At 32.9% G+C, this 25,683-nt stretch overlaps 1 protein-coding gene across 6 annotated transcripts in view; it reads left to right on the top strand.

The window, feature by feature from the left end:
* The first annotated feature begins 407 nt into the window (after positions 1–407).
* The window catches only part of Sugb (Sugar baby transporter), a 146,736-nt gene continuing 121,460 nt past the window's right edge, over positions 408–25,683 (top strand). For 5 of the 6 annotated variants that reach the window (XR_016293115.1, XM_089593802.1, XM_089593801.1 and 2 more), the window contains exon 1: positions 408–859. Coding sequence is in view for 5 of the 6 variants with exons in the window: in XM_089593802.1 (XP_089449928.1) it covers positions 766–859 (94 nt within the window). In the remaining variant the exon portion in view is untranslated. Of the gene's footprint in view, positions 860–973; positions 1,124–25,683 lie in introns of all 6 variants that reach the window. The other variant, XM_089593803.1, reaches the window with a different exon arrangement.

Raw genomic sequence — 25,683 nt, forward strand, 5'->3', positions numbered from 1 at the left:
TTGTGTTATTTTAATAGTTATTTATTTAACAGAGTGGCCAGTAAGCGCCCCGGGTCACTAGGTGATAGGCGCTTGTGTTATTTTAATAATTGTTTATTTAAAAGAGTGGCCAGTAAGCGCCGCGGGTCATTGGGTGATAGGCGCTTGTGTTATTAATAATTATTTGTTTAACAGAGTGGCCAGTTAGCGCTCCGAGTCATTGGGTGATAGGCACTTGTGTTATAATATTACAATTTTTAATTTTCACGCGTCTTTGGCAATGCCCCTTCACTGCTGCGCTGTCTGCTCGACGGAACATTCTCCTTAGATCGTATAGCTATATATACGATCTAGGGAAAAAGTTCCGATATTGAATCCGCCTAACCTAACGCTGTAGGAAGTGCACTATGCATGGGCTTCCATGAGCGTGTATATTCGTTGTCGCAGCCGAATGGCGGTCTCACAGGTGAATCATACATCATACGGCCAAAAGCAGAGAATAGTACAGAATATAATATACAATATATTCTACATTCTCTGATAAAACGAAAGATAAGTACTAAGTACACACTACCCTATAGGAGCATTAAACGAACAACAAAGATTGAGATTAAGCTGAAATTGACTCCCTATGCCAATCGTATCAAGAAGTTAAATAAAATAAATAAATAAAAGAAAAGAAACAAGCGTCTAGTTCTTTATCCTGAATGACGCTGATTATCAACGAATATGGGTGCTAATGCATCTTAAGCTTCGGGTCAAATTTTGGATTGTTGACGCAAATTCATGATTGAGGTTGACAGTTGTTCAAGTGAAAGAGATATGATCATTGATCGAAAGCTGTTGCCTATGAAGGTGCATTACTTCTTGTTTAATGCCGGTGAGTTGGTAATTTTGCAAATTATTACAGTGATTCAGATGAAAAGTAAATCGGCAATTTCAATGTTCAAGGATGCGTTATTTTGATAACTGTAGGAAACTATCTTCTTTACAGCACGAATTATCATATTGTGGGAGTGATTGTCCAACTTGATATGGACAAATAATGTAGCCAAAATTATATTATTGGAAATCACATATCAAAAATTACCCTATAATAATTTCAGTATAATGCTCATGATCAGGTCACATCATACTCATAAAAGTAGGTATTTTCATATGTTTTCAGTAATTCAAGGGAAGATTCAACGTTATTTACAAAGATCTTTTTAAGATTTTGTTTTTTAATAGAATCTTGAATAAATTTGACAGGTATAACTAATTAATAAAGACAGTTTATAATAGATAACACAAAAGCATCAGTTTTTGATTGACTAAGTGATGCAAAACATTAAAACTATTGCAGATTACTTTATTTGACATTTAATGAGTTTAAGCATAAGTACTCTGAAAATTTACAGATGAATTATAATAAGTTTAAAAGTTGACTATTAGGCAGCCGAGCAACCCAGGCCACCCAGGGTGATCTTTTTTTATATAACAGTGCTTTACGTTTGGCCAGTGGTGGGTTTCCGATGCGTTAAGAAGGTTTTTGACACATTATACTTATCAGAAACTGTCAGAAATATGTCAGAAATGTCAGTAATTAAAACACGCACTCAAACCTGATGCTAGTTTTTTGTTCATATTTCTATTAAGAATATAGCCTTTTTGCGCGAAAGTTTTATTTCGTAAATTAAATGTTTTTTTCATTTGGACTTTTTTAACGACGAAAAAAGCGAGTCGATTGTAAGATTTACGAGCTACGATTTAATAAAATGGTTAGAATACCCTGATTTTCGCGCGAAAACTACTGTAATTCAAAAATTTTAAATGTCAGAAACATCATGCGGTATCTTACTAGTTTCTGACGGTGTCAGATAACACACCTTAGGTAAGATATCTACCCACCGCTCACGATGTCAAAGAGACAGAGAGAACCAGGAGTCTGATGGGGGCATTCGATATCTTGCAAAAGTAAGCATTTTTGTCTATTATCGGCGATAATTCCTAAACTGCTCATGTGCATTATCGTTAATTTTGGTTATTTTATAGGGATTATCAAAAATAATGCTTACTTTTGCGAGATATCGAATGCCCTGATCAGTCATCAGACCCCAGTTAATCGATCCACGAATCCACCAAGCGTACAGCAAAGGCGAAACGTGTGGAAAGATTTATTCATCACTCAGATTTTCTGTAATTTATACATCTATGTCTATCTGCTATGTAGTGCTGCCCCATCGTGGATATCTGCGGAAATGACTTAATGCATGAAAATAGTGTTGGGTGAGGAAGATATGATTTTGCATTTTTGTCACTAGGACTTATATATCGCTACAGATCCTAGTGAGAAAAATGCAAAAGCTGAATACTAGGAGAGAGGAAGCCAGTGGTTCTCCCCAAATGTGACTGGCAAACTTGCGGGAAATTCAAATTGGCATTATGGAGCAAGACGCAAATCCCCAGATAACTCAACACAATTTCATGCACAATAACTTAATAAACTAATCCCAAGCTATTTAACCCTATAATCCAATGGGCCAATAAGCAGCCTCATGAGTTTAAATGAATAATAAAATTTATTAATTAACAAAGCAAGCGCCAATCCCCACACGACCCGGGGCACTTACTGGTCGCTTATTTAATTTACCATAAATAAAATAATAATGCAAGCGCCTATCCCCACACAACCCGGGGCGCTTACTGGTCGTTTCAATTATTAATGATCAATAAAATGATAACGCAAGCGCCTATCCCCACACAACCCGGGGCGCTTACTGAACGCTTTAATTATTGATAAAAGAAAATAATAACACAAGCGCTCATCTCCACATAACCCGAGGTGCTTACTGGTCGCTTTGATTATTGATAAAATAAAATAACAACACAAGGGCCTATCCCCACACAACCCGGGGCGCTTACTGGTCGTTTCAATTATTAATGATTAATAAAATAATAACGCAAGCGCCTATCCCCACACAACCCGGGGCGCTTACTGAACGCTTTAATTATTGATAAAAGAAAATAATAACACAAGCGCTCATCTCCACATAACCCGAGGTGCTTACTGGTCGCTTTGATTATTGATAAAATAAAATAACAACACAAGGGCCAATTCCCACAAAACCTGGGGCACTTACTGAACGCTTTAATTATTGATAAAAGAAAATAATAACGCAAGCACCTATCTCCACACAACTCAGGGCGGTTACTAGTCGCTTTGATTATTTACAATAAATAGAATGCGAACGCTAATCCTCACATGACCCGGGAGGCTTGTATTATTCTATTGGTTTTAAATGATTATAGTGATCAGTAATCATCATCGGTTGTGCGGTGGTCGGCACTTGAGTTATTATTTTATTTTATCAATAATTAAAGCAACCAGTAAGCGCCCCGGGTTGTATGGGGATAGGCGGTTGTGTTATTATTTTATTAATCATAAATAATTAAAATGACCAGTAAGCGCCCTAGGTTGTGTGGGGATTGGTGCTTATGTTATTTTATTTTATAAATAATTAAAGCGTTCAGTAAGTGCCCCGGGTTGTATGGGGATAGGCGCTTGCGTTATTACTTTATTTATAGTAAATTAAGTAAGCGACCAGTAAGCGCTCCGGGTCATGTGGGGATAGGCGCTTGCTTTGTTAATTAATAAATTTTATTATTCATTCAAACTCATGAGGCTGCTTATTGGCCCATTGGATTATTGGGTTAAATAGGTTGGGATTAGTTTATTAAGTTATTGTGCATGAAATTGTGTCGAGTTATCGGGGGATTTGCGTCTTGCTCCATATAGCCAATTTGAATTTCCCGCAAGTTTGCCAGTCACATTTGGGGAGAACCACTGGCTTCCTCCCTCCTTCTATCCAGCTTTTGCATTCTTCTCTCTAGGATCTGTAGCTATTATTAGGTGGTTCCATGTAGGTATAATTTTTGTGAAATATTTGTACTATTTAATTCAAGAAACAGCAGATGGCAAAATGAAAAACGAGGACCGTACAAATAGTTATTATACTAGTGTTGGCAAATACTATATATGGTTATACTATTGCCCTAGTAGACGAAAACTGGGCCCAAGCTTGGCTGCCACGATGCCAACCGGCGAGGTTTGGTTGCTTGATTTGGACCATTCATTATGCTGGGCTGCCCACTTTTAATTCCTACTCGGATGTTGTTGGCAAACACTAGTACAATACTATCACTGGAAAAAAGTTGGTCGTCCTGCGCCACTGAATACAGTCACGCCGTGTACTCACTTTCTTGGTCGCGCCGCATGCCTGTTTTGGGCGCGCGGGACAACTAAAATTTAGATGCGCGGCAGCACCAGCTACACGTTCGGCAGTACGCCCAATGTTTATAGGACTGCTGTCTGCCTGTTTTGTTTTAAAAGAGGTGATGTGGCTTAAACGCTGTGCAGTTAAGTTTTGTTTATAATTTAATGTAGTTGTAAAAATTAGTGGCAGTGTTTTTGTTGCAAGTGTATGTGTATATCTCCCAGGTAATATACCAGTGTACCTCACGTATACGCGCTTACATGCATGTGTCGTAATGAAAATTTCCCAGTTAGCCTTATCAACTCTCTTGCAGGAGTGTGCACATCAGACAATGTTTACTTTTTTGTGGAAACTTATGAAGAAATTACATTTTGTGAACATTTTCATGCTTTTTTAATTTACAAAAAAAATAAATATCGATTAATTAAACAGTCAAAGATACCTTACGTATCGCCTTGTACTTTAAATACTGGATCTAACAGAGACTTGTTAGTTGTCGCTCCATATTATTTGTAATTACGTTAGATTATAATTAAATTTATATGATTGTAATGTACATAATTAAAGAATATTACTAATACTCTACTTACTTTACACTTATTATTTAAAGTGAATTTCTCATTTCATCGAAGCATACCTACTCCAGAGAAAACATTTTACTTAACTATACGTTATGTCATGTGTAATTAATAAAACATCAAAAACACATTTCAAATAGCGAGCAAACTGCAATCATTATATGATTATTGTAATACAAAACCGTATTACATAATTAAAAATACGTCTTACTAATAAAAAAAAATTTTTTTAACAATTTACTGTACGAATTGAAAAAGTGCTTAATGCTAGAAATTAATTTTATTAACATTATTACTAATCACGCAAGTGATTTTTCACAATGCTAAACTACACAAGCTAATAGCATTATATATTCATAAAACAGGCAGACAGCAGTCCTAAACATTAGGCGTACTGCCGGGCGTAGCTGGTGCTGCTGCACATCTAAATTTTGGTTGTCCCGCGCGCCAGGTACTTTGGGTGCGCCGCGCGCCCAAAACAGGCATGCGGCGCGACCAAGAAAGTGAGTACACGGCGTGACTGTATTCGGTGGCGCAGGGCGACCAACTTTTTTCCAGTGATAGTAAAAAAAAACAGTGAGTCGTTAGCGACCACGAGGTGTCGCAATGGAAAGCTAGTACCAAGCAGACGAGTACCTGGAACGAGTAAATACTGAAAGGATAAAATAAAAATGAATGTAATTGTAAAATTATATTAAACTTTCTATTTATTAATTTAAATATAAATTAATTAAAATGGGCAAAAAATTTCGTGTAAAAGACTGCAAAAGTGGCTCAACATTATTTAGTGCACCAAAAAATAACGTGAGTCTGTATACATCAAGGAGCGAGGTTATTCAAGTGGCTTGTGATGATAATAAATGTTTTTCAAAGTAAACGACACAGTATTACCCGAACAGAAATGGAGTTCAGGCACTGAACAGGTCCAAGACAGGTGCCTGAGTTCCCTGCGCAGGACCTGCTCAGGCATTAATGAAATTTTATCCAACGATGTGCACAGGACCTGTTCAGGCTCCTGCACAGGCAGCCTTAGCTCAGGTAACCTGGACAAATATAATCTAGTCCTGAACTGACTTTTACATAATTAAACAGTAAGGTTATTGTGTTACATAACAAAATGTTCTTAAATAGATGAAACGATAAATACTTAAAAAACTACTCGTATATCATGTGTGAAATAATTTATCAAAACTATTTAGTTAAGTAAATGAAAACTATTCTGTCACAGTAAAAAAATTAAAACTCTACGTTATTAAATTTATCCTCATGTCTTTCCTTTGACGGCTCTCACTCACTTTTTTAAGTTTTCTTCATTCTCTTTATGTGTTAAAATCTTCAAAAATTTCTTGCTGAATATCGCTCTGAATTTCTTTCTTATCAAACTGTTCAACAGACTTTTCACTAATATTATCTGTACGTTTAACTTTTTTTTTCATTATTTCCGTTAAAACCTTTTGGTTTTCTTCTTTCCAAAATTTTTCTTTTACAAATTATTTGCATTCTATACGTATTTCGCGTCTTTCGTCGAGAATAATGGGTTTGCTCTATTTCAAACTTATTGAAAAAAAGGTTAAGACTATATATATATACTAGTGGGGCTCACGGCCCCCTGCGCGCAAAAAAAAGAAAGTTACACTGAAAAATATTGCTATAGGTAGATTAAACATAGTATCTCCAAAAGATCATGAACGCTTGTTTTTAAAACTTATTTCAAATAAATTACATGGGCTACATCGTTTGAAGACGTTAAAAAACATAAAAATGTCAGGGATACTGCAATTGCAATGGGTTTAATAGAACATGATTCTGAAATCGACAATATTTTTAAAGAAGCCATAACAATTATGTTTCCATACCAGTTAAGACAATTTTTTGCTTGGTTTTTGATTTCAGAAAACATTCAAGGAGATAAAGTATGGAATGAATATAAAAAATATTTTACGGAAGACTTCGATAATGATAATAATAATTGTGCTCTTCTACATATTAATCAAATTTTGGTATCGGTAGGTAAATCATGTGAGTCTTTTAGTTTACCAACACCAACCATTAGCAATTATATAAATAATTGCAATATTGAGGAAATATCTTTCAGTAAAAAAATGTTCGATATAATGTACACAAATTTAAATGAAGATCAAAGAAAAATTTTTAAAACTATTTGTGAACAAGATGAAAAAGTATATTTCATAGATGGTCCTGGTGGATCCGGAAAAACCTACTTATATAAGACACTCATTTATTACTTTATTTCTAGAGGTAAAAATATTTTGTCAGTGGCTTGGACAGAAATTGCATCTGTATTACTACCAGAAGGTATGACCAGTCATAGAACTTTTCGTTTACCTCTAGACTTTAATAATATTGAAAGTGTATTCTTCGAATTTGAAACTGAAAAAAAAAAAATTAAGGAAAGTTGATTTAATAATATGGGACGAGGCTTCTATGATTCCAAAAAAAGCTCTAGAAATCGTTGATAGAACGTTGAGAGACTTGTGTACTACAAAACTTTGCTTTGGTGATGAATTAATAGTATTAGGAGGAGATTTTCGACACATCCTTCTTCCAGTTATACAAAACGGTAATAAAACTATAATAATAGAAGAAACTATTAAATCATCATTTTTATGGAACTTCTTCAAAATTTTAAGATTACAAAATAACATCCGTTCTAGTAATAACGAATTTTCAAAATTATCGTTAAGAATTGGAGAAGGGGACATAGAAATATTTAACATTCCTAAATCCTGGATAACAGATGATGTCTGTACCAAAATATTTGGTAATTACAGCAACTGTTTTGACAATAACGTGATACTCACTTCACATAATGAATATACTTTTTTTTACACAATAAGATTTTAAGTAAATTACATGGGGAAACTTAAACTTATTACAGTATCAATACTGCAACATATAAAGGTGTTGATAAATCAGATGATAATATTTATATAAATTTTCCCGTAGAAATGTTAAACAACATTCGTGAGGGCTTGCCACCTCATGAACTTAAATTAAAAATAGGTACAATAGTAATGTTAATTCGAAATTTGAGTATATCAGACGGATTATGTAACGGTACACGATTGCGAATTACTAAATTACTGAAGTATAACGTAGAATGCGAAATAGTAACGGGAGAAAAAATCGGTAATAAAGTTTTTATCCCAAGAATTACATTAAATACTGGAAATACTTCATCATTACCTTTTATTTTATATAGAAAACAATTCCCATTAGTTGTAGCATTTGCTATGACTATAAATAAGTCTCAAGGTCAAAGTTTTGATAATGTAAGATTTTACTTAAAAAAACCTTTATTTTCTCATGGTCAATTATACGTGGCTTTATCAATATGCAAAAATAAAAATGGAATTTTTGTTCAAGTCGATAGAGGAAACAGTTTGGAGATTGAAAATATAGTTTGGAAAGAAATTTTTGAATATAATAATGTATCTAATATTCATAACATGATTTAATTATTATTTTTTTATGTATAGGTAAAATTTATTAATTAATAATACATATCATGAATGTATATCGTGTTTATCTATTGTACCAATTTCATCATTATTTTAAAACAAAATAAAAATGGACGTAAGTCTTCGTGGTTTCATCAGGCTTTATGAGATGACTCATAAAGTGATGCGAAACTTTCATTGTTTATATTAATGATACTCTAAATTTAACTTAAGTTTATGTACTTAAATAGAAGAATTGTGTCATAAAGGTCTATATAAGTGATGATAATATCATAATTATGCGCACCAATGTATGTGTATATATTATTTGGTTTCAAAATATTGTTAACTCCATATAAATTGGTTTTTAAACGTACTTAGTTGTATTAATAATGATGTTTTGCGCAACAACCCCCTATGAATCAATTTATGACTTTTAATTTCTTCTTGACGATGAAACAAATCATGGCAATAAGACAGTTTTGTCCAAAGATAGGTAAAGACGGTATGATCACGGTCAGGTTCCAAAAAAGTGGTGTGGGGAGGCAGTGGGGGCTATGAAAAAATTCATGGGGGTCAGTGGGAAGGCCATAGGGGGTAGGTGGGGGAAAGTGGGATGTTTTGAGAAAAAATACTATACAATATTTCCATGTGATTTGGTAGGAATGTGGTAATAGACTTTATCACGTTGACAGGGCTGGCAAAATGCAACGTTACAAAATGCTAACAAAAAAAGTCAGCCCACCAAAAACTTTATGCTTACAAAGAAACCAAGGGATCCAGTAAATTGAAATACAATTGATTGTATTTAGGTTCAGCTGATTATAGTATTGTGCAGTAATCTGTAACTATTTCACTAAATATTAAATTATACATTGTTATGATCCCATGAAGCCATACGTGGTTGAACCCCCTGGCTTGAATAAAGACTTATACCATACTTCTATACTATTCATATAATATTTTGTGGGGGGTCGGTGGGGGAGCGGTGGGGGGCCATGAAAAAATGTGTGGGGGGTCGGTGGGGGGGCTGTGGGGGGTCGGTGGGGGACTGTGGGGGGTTTTGAGAAAAACTACAATATGTCAAAATAAGCAAGAAAATAACGGATTTTAACCTTATTTTGTGGGGGGTTGGTGGAGGGGCAGTGGGGGGTAAATGGGGGGGCGGTGTGGTGTTTGTTTGGAATGCCACACTGAGTTAACTATATAATATAGGAAGATATATACTGTAGTAGCAGGCAGTTGATGTTAGTTCAGGCAGGAGCACCGGACCTAAATAGGAACTGTGAACAGTCTGAACTCACATACGCAGAAAATGCCTATCTTACCAGGGCCTGCACAGGCAGTCAGGCAAGCTATGGCCCATTTCTATTCGGGTACTTTCGCTAGAATTATACGCCGTAATTATGAAAAATAGTTGACATAGTGTACACCAACACTAGTAGTATAACTATATATGATGGTGGCCACGAATAGGGTTGCGCTAACTTTTCAAAATTGTGATGGAGTTCATTTGGTTTCGAAGAAGGAAAAATGAAGAGTACAGACCTGAAAAATAGAATATTTTTTATTTTTATTTTTAAAACAGTATTTTTTTCACTGTGAGCAGCAGATAAAAATTTAACGTTATTTAAAAAACATGTGATTTGAAACATTTTGTTTTTAAATTTATTAAATTTGTATAGATCAGAAGCTCATTTCTTATCAATTTTAGTGATGCTTTGTTTCTTTCTTTCCACCCCTTTATATATATGAGTGAAAAAATTCGCTCTCTGAACGCTGAAGCAGCTGGAATGGACAATACGTAGCTCATAATCTTTTTCAAAATATTATATTCGTCTGGACATGTAAAAAAAATAAATTGCCATGTCTCCGGAGTATTTTTTGCATAAAACTTGTGTCAATTATTTACTCTTTCTATAATTTTTAATAAACTATTACTTCTAAGTACAATATATATGTACATAATGAATTTTTTAAAATTAAGTTTTCCTTCAATAATTTTTCTAACTGATCAAATTTAATAATAGTTTTCAAAGATATTGCATCTAGTGAGAGTAACCAGTTTTCGTAACTAAAATCCAACCATTTTTGTAAATAAATCAAGTATTTGTGTATATATGTATAAAGAAAAATTTTGGTTGATTCATTATTTAAAGAGTCTCGGTGGCGATTGTAATGGCTTTATTTTTTGTTTCGTTGTATCGACTAAAAACGAATCGTTTTGTGCTTTGAATTAAATCTGTTTTTAAATTATTCACTACACTGAATAATCTACAATCGTCACATTGTTACCCTTAGGATTCCACATTCCACACCCCAATTCCACAAAATATTATCGACACAAGTGGGTAATGACAACCATCTATTACCAATATGCCTTTGAAGTTGAAGAAATTCTCCATTAACTGCAGCAACAAATTTTTATAATCCTTTTCTTCTACAAGCAGACTTGAAAAAATGGCTATAAATTATTAAAATATAACATTTTCAACATCATATGATAATACCCTAACCTATATAGGTCAAAAAACTTATCCCATATTTAACTCAAATATGCACAATATGAGCATGACAATTACATTTTATCAGCTTCAGGTACATGATCCACCATATTAGTAAATAACGACAGATTAACGATATAAGTTTGCATTGATATTATCAGTACTAAGAACAGATACTCGATCAAAAGGAATTTTGCACTTATCCAGGGAACTTTTTATGGCTGCAAACATGCTATCAGCACTTTCATCAGCATTTTCATAAAAGTCTATAAGTTTATTTTGTATTCCCTTTTCTGCTGAAAAATATTGGGAATATGCCTGTACCACGTGACATGGTGATATACATATATATATATATCACACTGAGAGGAAAAGTAGTACAGGCCTTATTCGAGATATTAAGTTTTTTTTTTTTTGTGGTAGAAACAGTGTTTAACTCATAAAGTTATTCGAATTTATATTTTTAAAATTATCAGAGGTAAGTCAATATTTTTTTCATGAAAGAAAATCGTTTATTAACGCTGAAAACATTTTTTTAAAGGTACGAAGTACAGTTCAACCTAACATGAAGCTGCTTGTTTACCTTTGAGTAGGTGCAACAGCGACAGCAGCAGCAGCAAAAACGAGTAGCTCAATGTAGGGTTAACTTGTTAACTGTACTTTGCACCTTCAAAACGCTGTTTACGGCCTTAATAAACGATTTCATCGTATGAAAAAAATAGTAACCTAACTCTCATAATGTTAAAAATATATAATCCAATAACTTTTTGTATTCCACATGTTTTCCACCACGAAGAACAATAAAAACTTAATGTTTCCCATAAGGCCTGTACTACTTTTTCTCTCAGTGAGATATATATATATATATATATATATATATATATATATCGCCATGTCACGTGATACAGGCATATTCCGAATTGGAGCACCAGTAGAAATAATTTTGTGTTTTTCTTATCTGCTGCGTCAGTTTGAGATAAATACATTTTTATCTTTCAAGTCATTTATTACACTTTCAAAGGCATAAGATATACTAGAACTTCTGTAAGCAGGGCTTCTATTTTGGTTCTCGCTAATCACTAGACGCAGTTTTAGAATTAGCGTACACTATTTTACCTAGTTTATAACAGAGCAATCCATACTATTATATAAAATACTATGTTTAATGGTGTGGAATGTTGAGATAATGCAAATGAAGTGAAGAACTTTTCAAGGACACCAGATATTTTCTTTATTTCTGTTTTGCTTGCGTGAAGTTCTGTAGCTTGATGTTGTTTTATCCAAAAACAAAAATAGCACAATGTGCAAATAGAGACACGAACACACTGAGAACCAAAAAATGATAAATAGTCTTTCTTACATGTCCAGTTCTAGCTGAAGCAATAGAAAATGTTACATCGCATATTTTACATTTTGTAGTAGTAATACTTGTCGAGTCGTTCGTAATCCATGTAAACTCCGTTTCCCATAGTTTTATGCTTTTATTTTTGTGCCCTTTTCTTTGACTTGATCACTTTTCGTTTCTTAGGTGTGTTAGTACTATCACTGCCACTGAAAAAAAAATTTCGTTCGTTCAAACAAATTTTTTTCGAATAAAATAAATGATTTACAAGTATACGTTCAAATACATGTTTTATTTAAATAAAATAAATACATTTGTTTGGACACAATAAAAGTTTATTTTTGTCGAAAAAACGTGTATTAAAGATTAATATGTGTGGAAGTAGTAAATATTTTTAATGTTTTATTAAATATTTTTTTAATTCAGAGTAAATATTTCTTTGTTTCTAAACTAAATATAATATTCATTAATAAATATTTAGTAATTATGAGGAAAGACTTATATAACATTAATAAATATTTATCAATTTTGCATAAATATTTATTAAAATGACAAGTTTATTTATTTGGATTGAACAAAAATTTATTAGTCTCAAAAAAATATGCATTTGAATCGAATCTCTTGTATACTTAAAAGTATCAAATATGTATTCCCGTTTAATAAATATTTATTTGTGTAAAACGAACACCTATTTGAATTGAATAAATATTTATTTGATATTGAACCTTGGACTGTCTCGTTAGATGAATATCTATTTGGGTTAAATAAATATTTATTAATATTAAATAAGTATTTATTTAGCTTAATAAGACTTTATTTAGTTTAAATAAGTATTTATTTATCTCAAATGAATATTTATTTACGAAATAAGTGCAAAGTTAAAAGTTAAATAAATATTTATTTGAGGTGAATAACCACATATTTCAAGTAAATAAGCAAATATGTAAAATGACATTAAGACTAGACAAATTTTTTTGGGAGTTATTGAATATATATATATATATATATATATATATATATATATATATATATATATAGAATGGGGTATTCCACGTCAAGTGAAACGGTCAAAAAATAGTTTAGGCCAAAATCTATGGAAATCGATAGTCGCTTGTGAGAAATCATTACTTTAATTTTTTTAGAATTCTTTACCGACACCAAAGCCGTCAGTGACGGTCGCAAATTTAAAATATTTTCTTAGACCCAATTCTTTCCAACTATTTTGCTAAGGAAAAAAAATAAAAACAAAAAATAAGGGCCACGTTTTGTAGATTTTTTGACGTCGAATCGTTTAAAAGTATTTTTAAAAAGATTTGAGGTTACGTAACCCTTACTTTTTGAGTTTTTAAGCTTAAATAATTTTTTTCGCAAAGTATGACACGATGTTTTTCTATTTTTTTTTTTAACTTTATAACAAATTCTACTTCCGTGATTTTTTGCGTAGTAGGCTTGAAACGGGAACAGGTGCTAGGTAGCGCTAAACATTATGGTTACCAAATTTGACGCTTTTTTGCTTGGGTTTCAAAGTTTTGCAATCAGATAAAAAACTTATTAGTATTCATGGAGGCTGCCGATATTGAGTGTGTATTTAAACTTTGGGAATTCAAAATGGCTGATCCAATATGGCGGACGATTTTTGAAAATATTAAAAAATAATCCTAAAAAAATCGTATCGTGTTTCCCGTTCAATTCTTAGTAAAAATTGTATTTTGTACTTTTTCGATTAAATGCATGTATGCAGAGCAAAAAATTTATGAAAGTTTAATTATACGAATTTACGTCAGATTTCATATTTTGTCCATTCATCAATCCGTAAGAATAATTACAATACATTTTCATTTATGCCATAAACTTTGTAAATCGCCGATATCGACATTAGTGTTAGGTAATCTGAATTTAACATGGCGGATTCGATATGTCTGCCGGTTCATTGTTGTCATGGAATTTAAATGCGAATATGAGCCAGTCTATTCATGCTGTGGTAGTCTTTGAAGCATATACGATTCCGAGTGAGCTTCTATGTGCTGTTGTAGTCACGTTAGGCTTAGAGCTCACTCTGAAACTACCAGGCTATCGACTTATAACATAACCTCTTTGCAGGGATATTAAATGACCTGAACTTTTCATCTGGCCGTAAAATTCAACCTCACTTTTCAGTCATTTTTTTTGTTAAAGAATGTGACCTCGGTATTATATTATGGGCAGAGATGTTTAGAATACCCAACGTCTACTAGACTCATCAGACCTGGGTCTGCAGGTCTGGTAAGTCTGATGACTTATCCGACCCAACTTAACAGACTCATCAGTCTCGGGTCGGGTAGGTTTAGTAAGTCTGGTAGGATCAACTATATGTGCAAGAGCGCAAAAAAACGGGTGCTATGTAACCCAAGGCGCTTTATACGTAAAAAATACTTAATTCCAAGGTGGTTAACCTGATGCGCTAATCAAATGAATCCCGAGCTATGTATCCCAATGCGATCAATAGATAACAAATAAACAAATCTCAAGCTATTTAACAAACAACTTGATGGACGTTTACCTGTTAACCAAGGGTACAACCAACCATATAACGGACTTATTTACCGTTGAAAATCATGGTAATAAATAGATAAATAACGAGCAAAAAAAGTAGTCCCAAGCAACTTTAGCCCAACGGACTTATATGACTTGTTGTCCCTGTTACATCGAGGCTGCGCTCGACGTATCTTTGTTTTCCTCTCCTTCCCTTCTTCTCCTCCTTGTAAAACCGCGTTTTTGTATTAAGCTAAATGACATACACTCACACATACACCAAGTACCGAAGCTAAGGCTTCGTGACACACGTATAAGGAGAGACCGAGTAAGACAAAAAATAACTTGTCTACATCTCCCTCCCTTTTTATGCGTCGACATCGCCTGATGAAACTTAATAATTATTTTCTATCTTTTTTCTCTTTTGTGTCTTAACCATTCGTAAATAAGTCGACGCTTGAGCCAGGATGTTGATCCACACATCGGCCAGCGTTTATGCAACGAGACTTGACAACAGCATGCTACACTTCTACCACTTTCTTTCTCTAACACTTACAATACCCAGAGACGCCCAGCCGAAAAATAACGTGAACTGCAATACGACCTAATTTCGATAAGCAAGCACTGGGACCAGTATCGTTACTATACTATATTCTTTAGCAAATAAGCGACACCCCAAAACCAAAACAGCATATGTAAAGGAAGACGAAAAGCATGTAGGAAATCTTTCCATCTCCCTGCCATGAGATGATGCAGACTAATTCCAAGAACCTATGTGCGTCTCGTCGTCTCTGGCCGTAGTGTCAATGATAAGGAGGCAAGATCTTCGGCTATATAAGCCCATGGCCTTCTGCACGAGCAGCGCAGTCTCAAAAAAACTCGTTCAATGATCAGGCCAGCTTGGGTGTATATCTAGAGCAGTAGCCAGACTAAAGGCATCCCAGCTAAAAATTTGTCAAAAGTTCTTACATAAGTTCTTATGTAATTTCTTATGTAATTTCTTACATATGTTCTAATGTAAATTCTCATATACGTTCTTTAAATAGAACTTATGTCAGAACTTGTACACGATCTTACATTTGCTTATCAATCGAGAACTTACATAAGATCTTATGTAATTTTTTATGTAAGTTCTTATAAGAGTTCGTGTATCAGTCGTTTAAACGTATTTAATTACTATCTACATACATACACGGTGAATTTTTAAATTTTTCCTGCACAAAAGCTGTTAAAATAGCTAATATAAATTAGTAAATACAGAAAAAAAGCATTTCTTACCTCCTAAGGGGATTTGAACCTTGTCCGGAGAATCTCTAGACAATTGTCTTACCCACTTGGCCAGAGTGGATTCGATACATGGGAAAGAATTGATGTCCTCATAAGGTACTTCTAAAACTGTTTATTTTTTTATTTGTGGATAACATTTACCACCTTGGTTACCTCATTGGTTAATAAACATTTTATAAATGTATATATAACATTGTTTTGAGTCTGATAATGCGTTTCTCGACAAAAAATCTAGTAATTAATTTCACAACTACTCTTCGTTTACGAATTTTATTTGAACTTTACTTATACTTTTTATTCTAAGGGAAACATAATGTGTTTTTAAAATTGTAATAAATTTATTGTAATTGCTATAACAAAGTTGAGGATTAACTTTTTCTCTTCAACAATTGGATGTCGGTATCGAAAACCAGCAGCAAAAATAATTTCCCACTTATTTATACATTACTCAAAAAATTATATAAATTCTTAAAATATAAGTTACTACATGAATTAAACTTTAAAAAAAAGTATTTGATTTAAATAAGAAGTGGAAAAACACGTTCCTTAATTTGTATCAGAGATTGTAAAAAGCAATAACTTGAGGACTTAATAACATTGATGTTAGTATCAGATGTACCTTATGAGGACATCAATTCTTTCCCATGTATCGAATCCACTCTGGCCAAGTGGGTAAGACACTTGACTAGGGATCCTCCAGACCAGGTTCAAATACCCTTAGTGAAGGTAGGAGATGCTTTTTTTTTGTATTTACTAATTTATATTGGCTATTCTAACAGCTTTTATGCAGAAAAAATTTTGAAACTCACCATGTATGTATCTTAACAGTAATTGAATACGTTTAACGACTGATACACGAACTCTTATTAGAACTTACATGAGAACTTACATAAAAAATTACATATAATTTTATGTAAGTTCTTGGTTGATCAGCAAATGTGAGTTCGTGTACAAGTTGTGACACAAGTTCTGATAAAAACTTATGTGAGAACTTACGTAAGAACTAACATAAGAACTGACAAAAGAAATTACATGAGAAATTACGCAAGAACTTGTGTAAGATCTTATGACAAATTTTCAGCTGGGATACGACCTGGAGAACCCGGTCCATGCATTCATCGGTCAGGCCAGCTTGGTAAAACACCAAGAGCAGTAGCCAGACTAGAATACACGACCTGGAGAATCCGGTCGAAGTCTATTCGTGATCTGGAGAATCCGGTCCGCAATTTCGATTTAAATTATATCCAGCCATCTAGATCTTGCCTCGAGAACCATTTGTACCCCCCTTTATTTTCTTTTTAATAAAAGTAAGTAATAATACCTTTTAAACTTAATTCTTATATACCCCCCAATAGTTTTTCTCTCCGCGTAAAACCCACTATTGCATGCCGTTTAATCCAAATATTAATGGCCAAGCAGGTGGTGGAAAAAAAATTTTTATTCAAAAAATAATTTAAAGGAAACCACGCTCAGTTGTGTGCCGGTTGGTGCAAATGCCGATGGCCAAACAACTAGCGTCTATTTAAAAATCAAGCAACGCTAAGTTGTGTGCCGGTTGGTGCAAATGTCGATGGCCAAACAACTAGCCTCTGTTTAAAAATCAAGTACCGCTAAGTTGCGTGCCGGTTGATGCAAATGCCGATGGCCAAGCAACTAGCCCTTAAGTAAAAATCAAATTGTGTGTCAGTTGGTGTAAATGCCGATAGCCAAACAGCCAGCTCTTAGTTAGCCAACTCTTCTATAATCATCTACCCTGTTCCTACCCCAGTGCTCCATCCTCAACCCTAGCTGTCGTATCACCAGGCTATTGAGCGAAAGCTTAGGCCTGAAAACAAAATTAACTCCTACGCCGTCTTCAAAGTAACATCCCCTTGGTTAACAGGTTAACGTCTATCGAGTTATTTGGTTGGATAGCTTGAGATTTGTTTATTTGTTATCTATTGATCGCATTGGGATACATAGCTCGGGATTCATTTGATTAGCGCATCAGGTTAACCACCTTGGAATTAAGTATTTTTTACGTATAAAGCGCCTTGGGTTACATAGCACCCGTTTTTTTGCGCTCTTGCACATATAGTTGATCCTACCAGACTTACTAAACCTACCCGACCCGAGACTGATGAGTCTGTTAAGTTGGGTCGGATAAGTCATCAGACTTACCAGACCTGCAGACCCAGGTCTGATGAGTCTAGTAGACGTTGGGTATTCTAAACATCTCTGCCCATAATATAATACCGAGGTCACATTCTTCAACAAAAAAATGACTGAAAAGTAAGGTTGAATTTTACGGCCAGATGAAAAGTTCAGGTCATTTAATATCCCTGCAAAAAGGTTATGTTATAAGTCGATAGCCTGGTAGTTTCAAAGTTAGCTCTCAGCCTAACGTGACTACAACAGCACATAGAAGCTCACTCGGAATCGTATATGCTTCAAAGACTACCACAGCATGAATAGACTGGCTCATATTCGCATTTAAATTCCATGACAACAATGAACCGGCAGACATATCGAATCCGCCATGTTAAATTCAGATTACCTAACACTAATGTCGATATCGGCGATTTACAAAGTTTATGGCATAAATGAAAATGTATTGTAATTATTCTTACGGATTGATGAATGGACAAAATATGAAATCTGACGTAAATTCGTATAATTAAACTTTCATAAATTTTTTGCTCTGCATACATGCATTTAATCGAAAAAGTACAAAATACAATTTTTACTAAGAATTGAACGGGAAACACGATACGATTTTTTTAGGATTATTTTTTAATATTTTCAAAAATCGTCCGCCATATTGGATCAGCCATTTTGAATTCCCAAAGTTTAAATACACACTCAATATCGGCAGCCTCCATGAATACTAATAAGTTTTTTATCTGATTGCAAAACTTTGAAACCCAAGCAAAAAAGCGTCAAATTTGGTAACCATAATGTTTAGCGCTACCTAGCACCTGTTCCCGTTTCAAGCCTACTACGCAAAAAATCACGGAAGTAGAATTTGTTATAAAGTTAAAAAAAAAAATAGAAAAACATCGTGTCATACTTTGCGAAAAAAATTATTTAAGCTTAAAAACTCAAAAAGTAAGGGTTACGTAACCTCAAATCTTTTTAAAAATACTTTTAAACGATTCGACGTCAAAAAATCTACAAAACGTGGCCCTAATTTTTTGTTTTTATTTTTTTTCCTTAGCAAAATAGTTGGAAAGAATTGGGTCTAAGAAAATATTTTAAATTTGCGACCGTCACTGACGGCTTTGGTGTCGGTAAAGAATTCTGAAAAAATTAAAGTAATGATTTCTCACAAAGGACTATCTATTCCCATAGATTTTGGCCTAAAATATTTTTTGACCGTTTCACTTGACGTGGAATGCCCCATATATATATATACACACACATATATATATATATATATATATATATATATATATATATATATACGTATACATTCCTATATTTTATAGTCGTAAGAGTTAGAGCAAGGTCTTGCTCCCCCACGCTCTCCCCCACCTTCTGCCCGCTTTTCCTAGGTCCCCCAAGTAAGGTAGTTTTTCATTCATTTTCTTGCGTTTTTTGAGTAATTCTACTTTTTTTCTAGCTTCCCCTCACTCTACCCTACCTTTCCTTCGCTCCCCTCCAGCTTTACCCCAACTCCCCCATATATAATGTGAATAAGTTTGTAAAGCCTTATATATTAACTGTTACAAATGGTCTTATTTTCACATATAATTTTCTTTGACTATAACAAAAAATTTTGTTACAATTAACTTATTTTTACGATGTTAATTTTAATTTCATACTTTAAAATGTCTTTTTAGGTGCTCTGCTCTTATATAACCTTTCCCAAAATTTCGACCAATATTTTTTTGGAGGTTTTTTTCATGATTTTTTAAATGTCTCTGTAAGTGATAATTTCTTTTGAAACATTTCCCGCATTTAATACACTTGAAATTTTTCTCAATGTTTTAGCATTCCTTTGTGTGACGTAAATAGTTTTTTTCTCTTATATTAGAATGCTACATAGATCACATGCAAAAAAATTTTTTTTTGTGAATTTTTTCGTGCGATGTTAGACACTCTTCATGAAAAAGTTTTGAGTTACATTTGTCACACTGACAAAATTTTGCATCCATGATGGTGTATCTGAAAACATATTACATAAAACGCATTCCTTTGTGTGACGCAAATAGTTTTTCTTCTCTAATATTGTATGCTACATAGATCGTATGCAACAATTTTTTTTTTGTGAATTTTTTCGTGCGATAAAAGACACTCTTGATTCGAAAATTTTGAGTTACATTTGTCACACTGATAAAATTTTGCATCCATGATATTGTATCTGAAAACATATAAGATTGTCGGATTGTCTATGATTTCATAAATCTGGGTACTAGACGTTACTGAAATTTGCTTTTTTGATGAAAAAAAAAATTTGCAAGAAAGTATAAAAATAGTAATGAACTATGGGATAGTTTTTCTGTTGCTCTTAAATTTCATTCTACTTAATGTTTTTACTTGTAAATTTATTTTCTGATTTAATTTGTATAAAAACTTTTTTTGGGTTTTCACATCTAGACAATGCAACATATAATTGCCCATGAAAAAATAATGGTTTTCTAAGGTATAATTCTAAGGCATCAAAACTTTGACCTTGAGATTTATTGATAGTCATAGAAAAAGCGAAGGTAAATGGAAATTGTTTTCTGTACAATATAAATGGTAGCGAAGAAGAATTGTTTGTATTTAGTGTTATTCTTGGAGAAAAGACTTTATTTTTCCTTTTTTTCACCTTTGATCATGTCGGCTTTGATTTTGTATTTGAATAATTTTGTAATTTGTAATCTTGTACCGTTGCAAAGTCCTTCAGATACGTTTAAGTTTTGTCTTAACATAAAGACAGCGTTAATTTTTAAATTAAATTCGTGTGGAGGAAGACCTTCTTCAATACTATTCAAAGATTCTGTAGGAAAATAAATATAAATGTTATGGTCTGATTTATTTACTCCTTTGTGAGTTGCTTTATCAATACTTTAATACGTTACTAATATTCCTACCATATTATATAAAATTTTTTTGTTAAAAAAATCTGTGTATTCATTGTGAGATGTTGATATCGCTTAAATCATAAAAGGATCATCATCATTATTAAAAATTTTAGACCGTATATCATTTGTTTTCCATGTCTGAAGAATTCTAAAATTTTTAATTTCTCCTTCTCCTATATCCAGTAGCAACGACGAAAATTTTTTGTTAATCGAACGTATATTGTTTTTTAAATAGAAAATATTAAACAAAGACAAAAAATTAGTAATTTTTATGGTTTCTTGAACAATAGTAATTTTGTTTCCGTTTTTTACTACTAGAAGAATTTGACGAAAGTCTCCACCTTATATTGTTATTTAATTTCCAAAAGGTTAATTACTACTAGATAAATCTTTTAAAGTCCTATCAACGATTTCTAACGCTTTTTTTGGTATCATAGAAGCGTCATCCCAAATCGTTACTTCTACATTACGTATTTTTTGTTTATTTGGCTCAAACTGGAAGAACGCACTTTCTACGGTGCCTAAGTCCAAAGGAAGTCTGAAAGTTCTGTGAGTGTTCATTTCCTTTGGAAGAAGAATAGAAGGAATACCTGTCTAAGCCATTGCAAGAATTTTTCTATCAATTGATATGAAATAATAAATTTATGTTTCATATAGGATCAATTTGACAGATCTACCAGGACCATCGATGAAAAAAAATTTTTTTTATAATTTTATTATTTCTTGAAAAATAGTAGTAATAGTAATATATTTCTTACACAGATCTATCTCCAACTTCAAATTTAGACTCCAAGTTTTATGTAGATGTAAAAGAAAGAATTTTCTTCCGTTGCAATTTGGGAGTCTAATTCACTGTCACATTTTTGTTTAGAAATTTTGTAACTTTTTATAACGAATTTAACGAAGTAAAAGTAAACGAAGAAAAAAAGACCAATGAGCCAAAATTTTAGTTTAAAAAAATAAAAAAAAATAACAATCAACTAACGGTACTGTTAAAAAGAAATCAATTTGTGATTCTAACAATATCGTAATTTTTAAATTTTTGACGATATTTGAAATCTTTTAACACGTTGTCGTTTCAAATATATAAAAATTAGGCATTAGTCAGGGAAAATAAAAAATGATTGTTAAAAATTCATGTAATTCATTACTATCAATATACATTGATTACATATATCAATTTTAAGTAACAGTTAATAAAATTCGAGTTTTTTTCCATACTTTGTAAATCTCTATTTGCATAAAGTAAATATTTGAGTAAGAAAATTTTAAATAATATGGTAGGAACATTAGTAACGTATTATAGTATTGATAAAGCAACTTACAAAGGAGTAAATGAATCAGACGATAATATTTATATTAATTACCCTGCAGAATATTTAGATAGTGTTAAAAAAAGTTTTCCTCTACACAAATTGAATTTGAAAATTAACGCTATTGTTATGTTAATACGAAACTTAAACATATTTAAAGTACTTTGCAATGGTACAAAATTACGAATTACAAAATTATTTAAATACATCATCGAAGCTGAAATAATTACAGGTGAAAAAAAGGAAATAAAATCTTTATTCCAATAACAACACTAAACACAAACAATTCTTCTTCGCTACCATTTATATTGTACAGAAAACAATTTCCATTTACCATAGCTTTTTCTATGACTATCAATAAATCTCAAGGTCAATGTTTTAATACCTTAGGATTTACCTCAAAAAACCATTATTTTCGCATGGGCAATAAAAAAATTTTTATCCAAATTGAATCAGAAAACCAAGTTGAAATTCAAAATATTGTTTGGAATGAAATTTTAGAGTAACAAAAAAACTATTCTATAGTTCATTACTATTTTTATACTTTTTTGCGACTTTTTTCTTTCATCAAAAAAGCAAATTTCAGTACCGTCTAGTACCCAGATTTATGAAATCATAAACAATCCGTTTTATGTAATATGTTTTCAGATACACCATCATGGATGCAAAATTTTGTCAGTGTGACAAATGTTACTCAAAACTTTTTCATGAAGAGTGTCTATCATCGCACGAAAAAATTCACAAAAAAAAATTTGTTGCATACGATCTATGTAGCATACAATATTAGAGAAGAAAAACTATTTGCGTCACACAAAGGAATGCCAAAATATTGAAAAAAATTTTACGTTCATTAAATGCGGGAAATGGAAATCACTTACAGATATTTGAAAAGTCATGAAAAAAACGTTCAAAAAAATATTTGTCACGATTGTGGGAAAGATTATGTAAGAGCAAAGCACTTAAAAAGACATTGTAGAGTATGTAATCAAAATAAACATCCTTACTAAGTTAATTGTAACGAAATTTTTTGTTATGGTCAAATAAAATTATATGTGAAAATTAGACCATTTGTAACAGTGAATATATAAAACCTTACAAATTTATTCACATTATACATGGGGGAGCTGGGGGGGAATATGGGGGTAGCAGGGGGGAGCTATCAAAAAAGTAGGATTACTCGAAAAATGCCAGAAAATGAAAGAAAAACTTTTTTATTTGTGGGAGCTGGGGGCGGGGGGAAGGTGGGGGAGGGTGAGCAGGGGGAACAAAACCTCGCTCTAACTCTTGCGACTACATAATATAGGGAGATATATTGTAATGGGCGGTTAATACTTGAGCGCCGTTTACTCTCACCTAGACTGCGCGAGGAAGAAAGATTGGACATAGAGGGTGGGCGTCATAATGCGTGCGAGAGAAAGAGAGAGGAAGGAGCGAAAAGCGTCTTATTATGCTATGGATATTAGCTATAGATGCTCTTGGCCATCAGGTCAGAAGAGATATGGTATAGGTACATGGTAAGCCGCGACTAATATCGACACGCTATTATTGAAATAAGAACTAAAAAAATTTATTTATATTTTGAACACTGATAAGATTTAAATATCACAAATACTGAAAATCTCACGAATTACTTGCAGAAATTTAAAAGCAAAACGCTTGTTCAAATGCATGATGTCTTGTTGTGAAAACAATACATCTATGAGCTGCCTTATGTTAACTACACTTTTGAAAATTAAAGAAATTATAGATAAAAATGCTTCAAAGAATATTTAGTTGTGCTAACCCTCAAACTTCTTAGACGTACAGAGTTTATTGCAATTGTTTTAAAATGGTAATTTGAAAGTGAAAGTCACGTAAACAAACAGACTGGGCCTTGTATTCCCACTGACATTGAATGTGAAAAGAGTTATGATTTGAATTTAGTGGACTCCAGCTATACCATAGTTAAAGCAAATAATGCTGACGTACCCATTTCTGATGCTGTTATCGGTGTGGACCCTAATTTTTTAATCTTCAAAGATAATAATTTATATCTTCATAAAACTGACGCCATTACTGTTAGTTGCAGTTCTAGTGATAGCAGAACTGCTGCTGATTCCTTAACAACTGCGTGTCTTTATGTTGGTTCGTCACTCAGTCGTGTTACTAGTGCCTACTGCTCCTACAGTCGAAAAAATAATCTCAATGAAACTCACTATGGTAGAGATAAAAAAAGCCATAAAGGTACTGGTAATATTTAGTATGAAGGATCTAGCAACACTGCAGTAAATTTAATGAATATAATTAGACAAGATGAGTATCTCATCACATTTACTGAAATCTCATTCTGATTGCTTAACAGTTTTACGAAGGCTGTCAGTAAGTTAAATTCAAGAAAAATTCAAGTTATCTGTGCAAGATCGAAGTTTTGTGCATGTGTAAGCTACGTTTAAACTTATCTGTCAGATGCCTAGTCACTCTCTTTGATTTGAGAGGACGACGTGCTGCTAGTAACTCAACTTACATGGTGTTTTTGTAGTCAGATATTTCAAAAAATTCGATTTACTGACTCAAAAAACGAAAAGTGCAGAGAAGTATGTCTTACTGTTTTTGTAAATTTACTGACACCTATGCAGTACTTGATTTTACCAAAATTTCAGTGGAGAAACTTCGTTGCTTGAAATTCCGTTTAAAACTGTACTCTCACTACAAAGGACGAGAAACCATCGAATTCCTAATTGTAATCTTACCTAATGGCGCAATTATTCATGTAAGTGATGCATTTAAGGAGGCTTGGGCGATTTTGAATTAAATGCTGGCTAGGTCTGAAATTCAGAGATTATATAGATAAAGTTTGCTAGATTTTTTTAGGAAAACAAAATAGGTAGGTCAACACATTAATTTTCGAGAAAATCGCTTGTGAAAATTCGTCATTTTACCACGCAACCTTACGGAACCCGAAATTCAATAGACTACCGTACCGCAATAAAAAGCTGTGGGCCCACATATTAAATTGGTACATGTACTTGAAAGTATAAAGAATCTATTATTTAAAAAAAAAATAGGATCAACACGTTAAATTTTGAGAAAATAGCGAGGAAAACATCGAACATGAGAATTGTTTTGTTCAGGTACTGTCAGTGTGCATGCGCTGTACATTCATAAACATACAAGCATGAAAATTTAAGTCTAACACAAGTACAGGTATATAATAGCAGATGAGAGCAAGAGAGTACAGTGTTGTCAGTTTTATCGTGGCAGGGCCGTCATCTTTACACAAGGTACCTCGGGAAAACTAATAAATTTTTTTATATCGATTTTCCCAATGATTTTTCCGCGTATTATTGCTATTTTGTTCACACATGTGTATAATCAAAATGATTATAAAAAAATATTACAAAGAATCATTTGTGTGACAAGTACCC

Source organism: Copidosoma floridanum, unplaced genomic scaffold (assembly GCF_036245765.1).
Source record: "Copidosoma floridanum isolate Cflo_tuat_1 unplaced genomic scaffold, Cflo_Japanese_pri ptg000020l, whole genome shotgun sequence".
NCBI lineage: Eukaryota > Metazoa > Arthropoda > Insecta > Hymenoptera > Encyrtidae > Copidosoma > Copidosoma floridanum.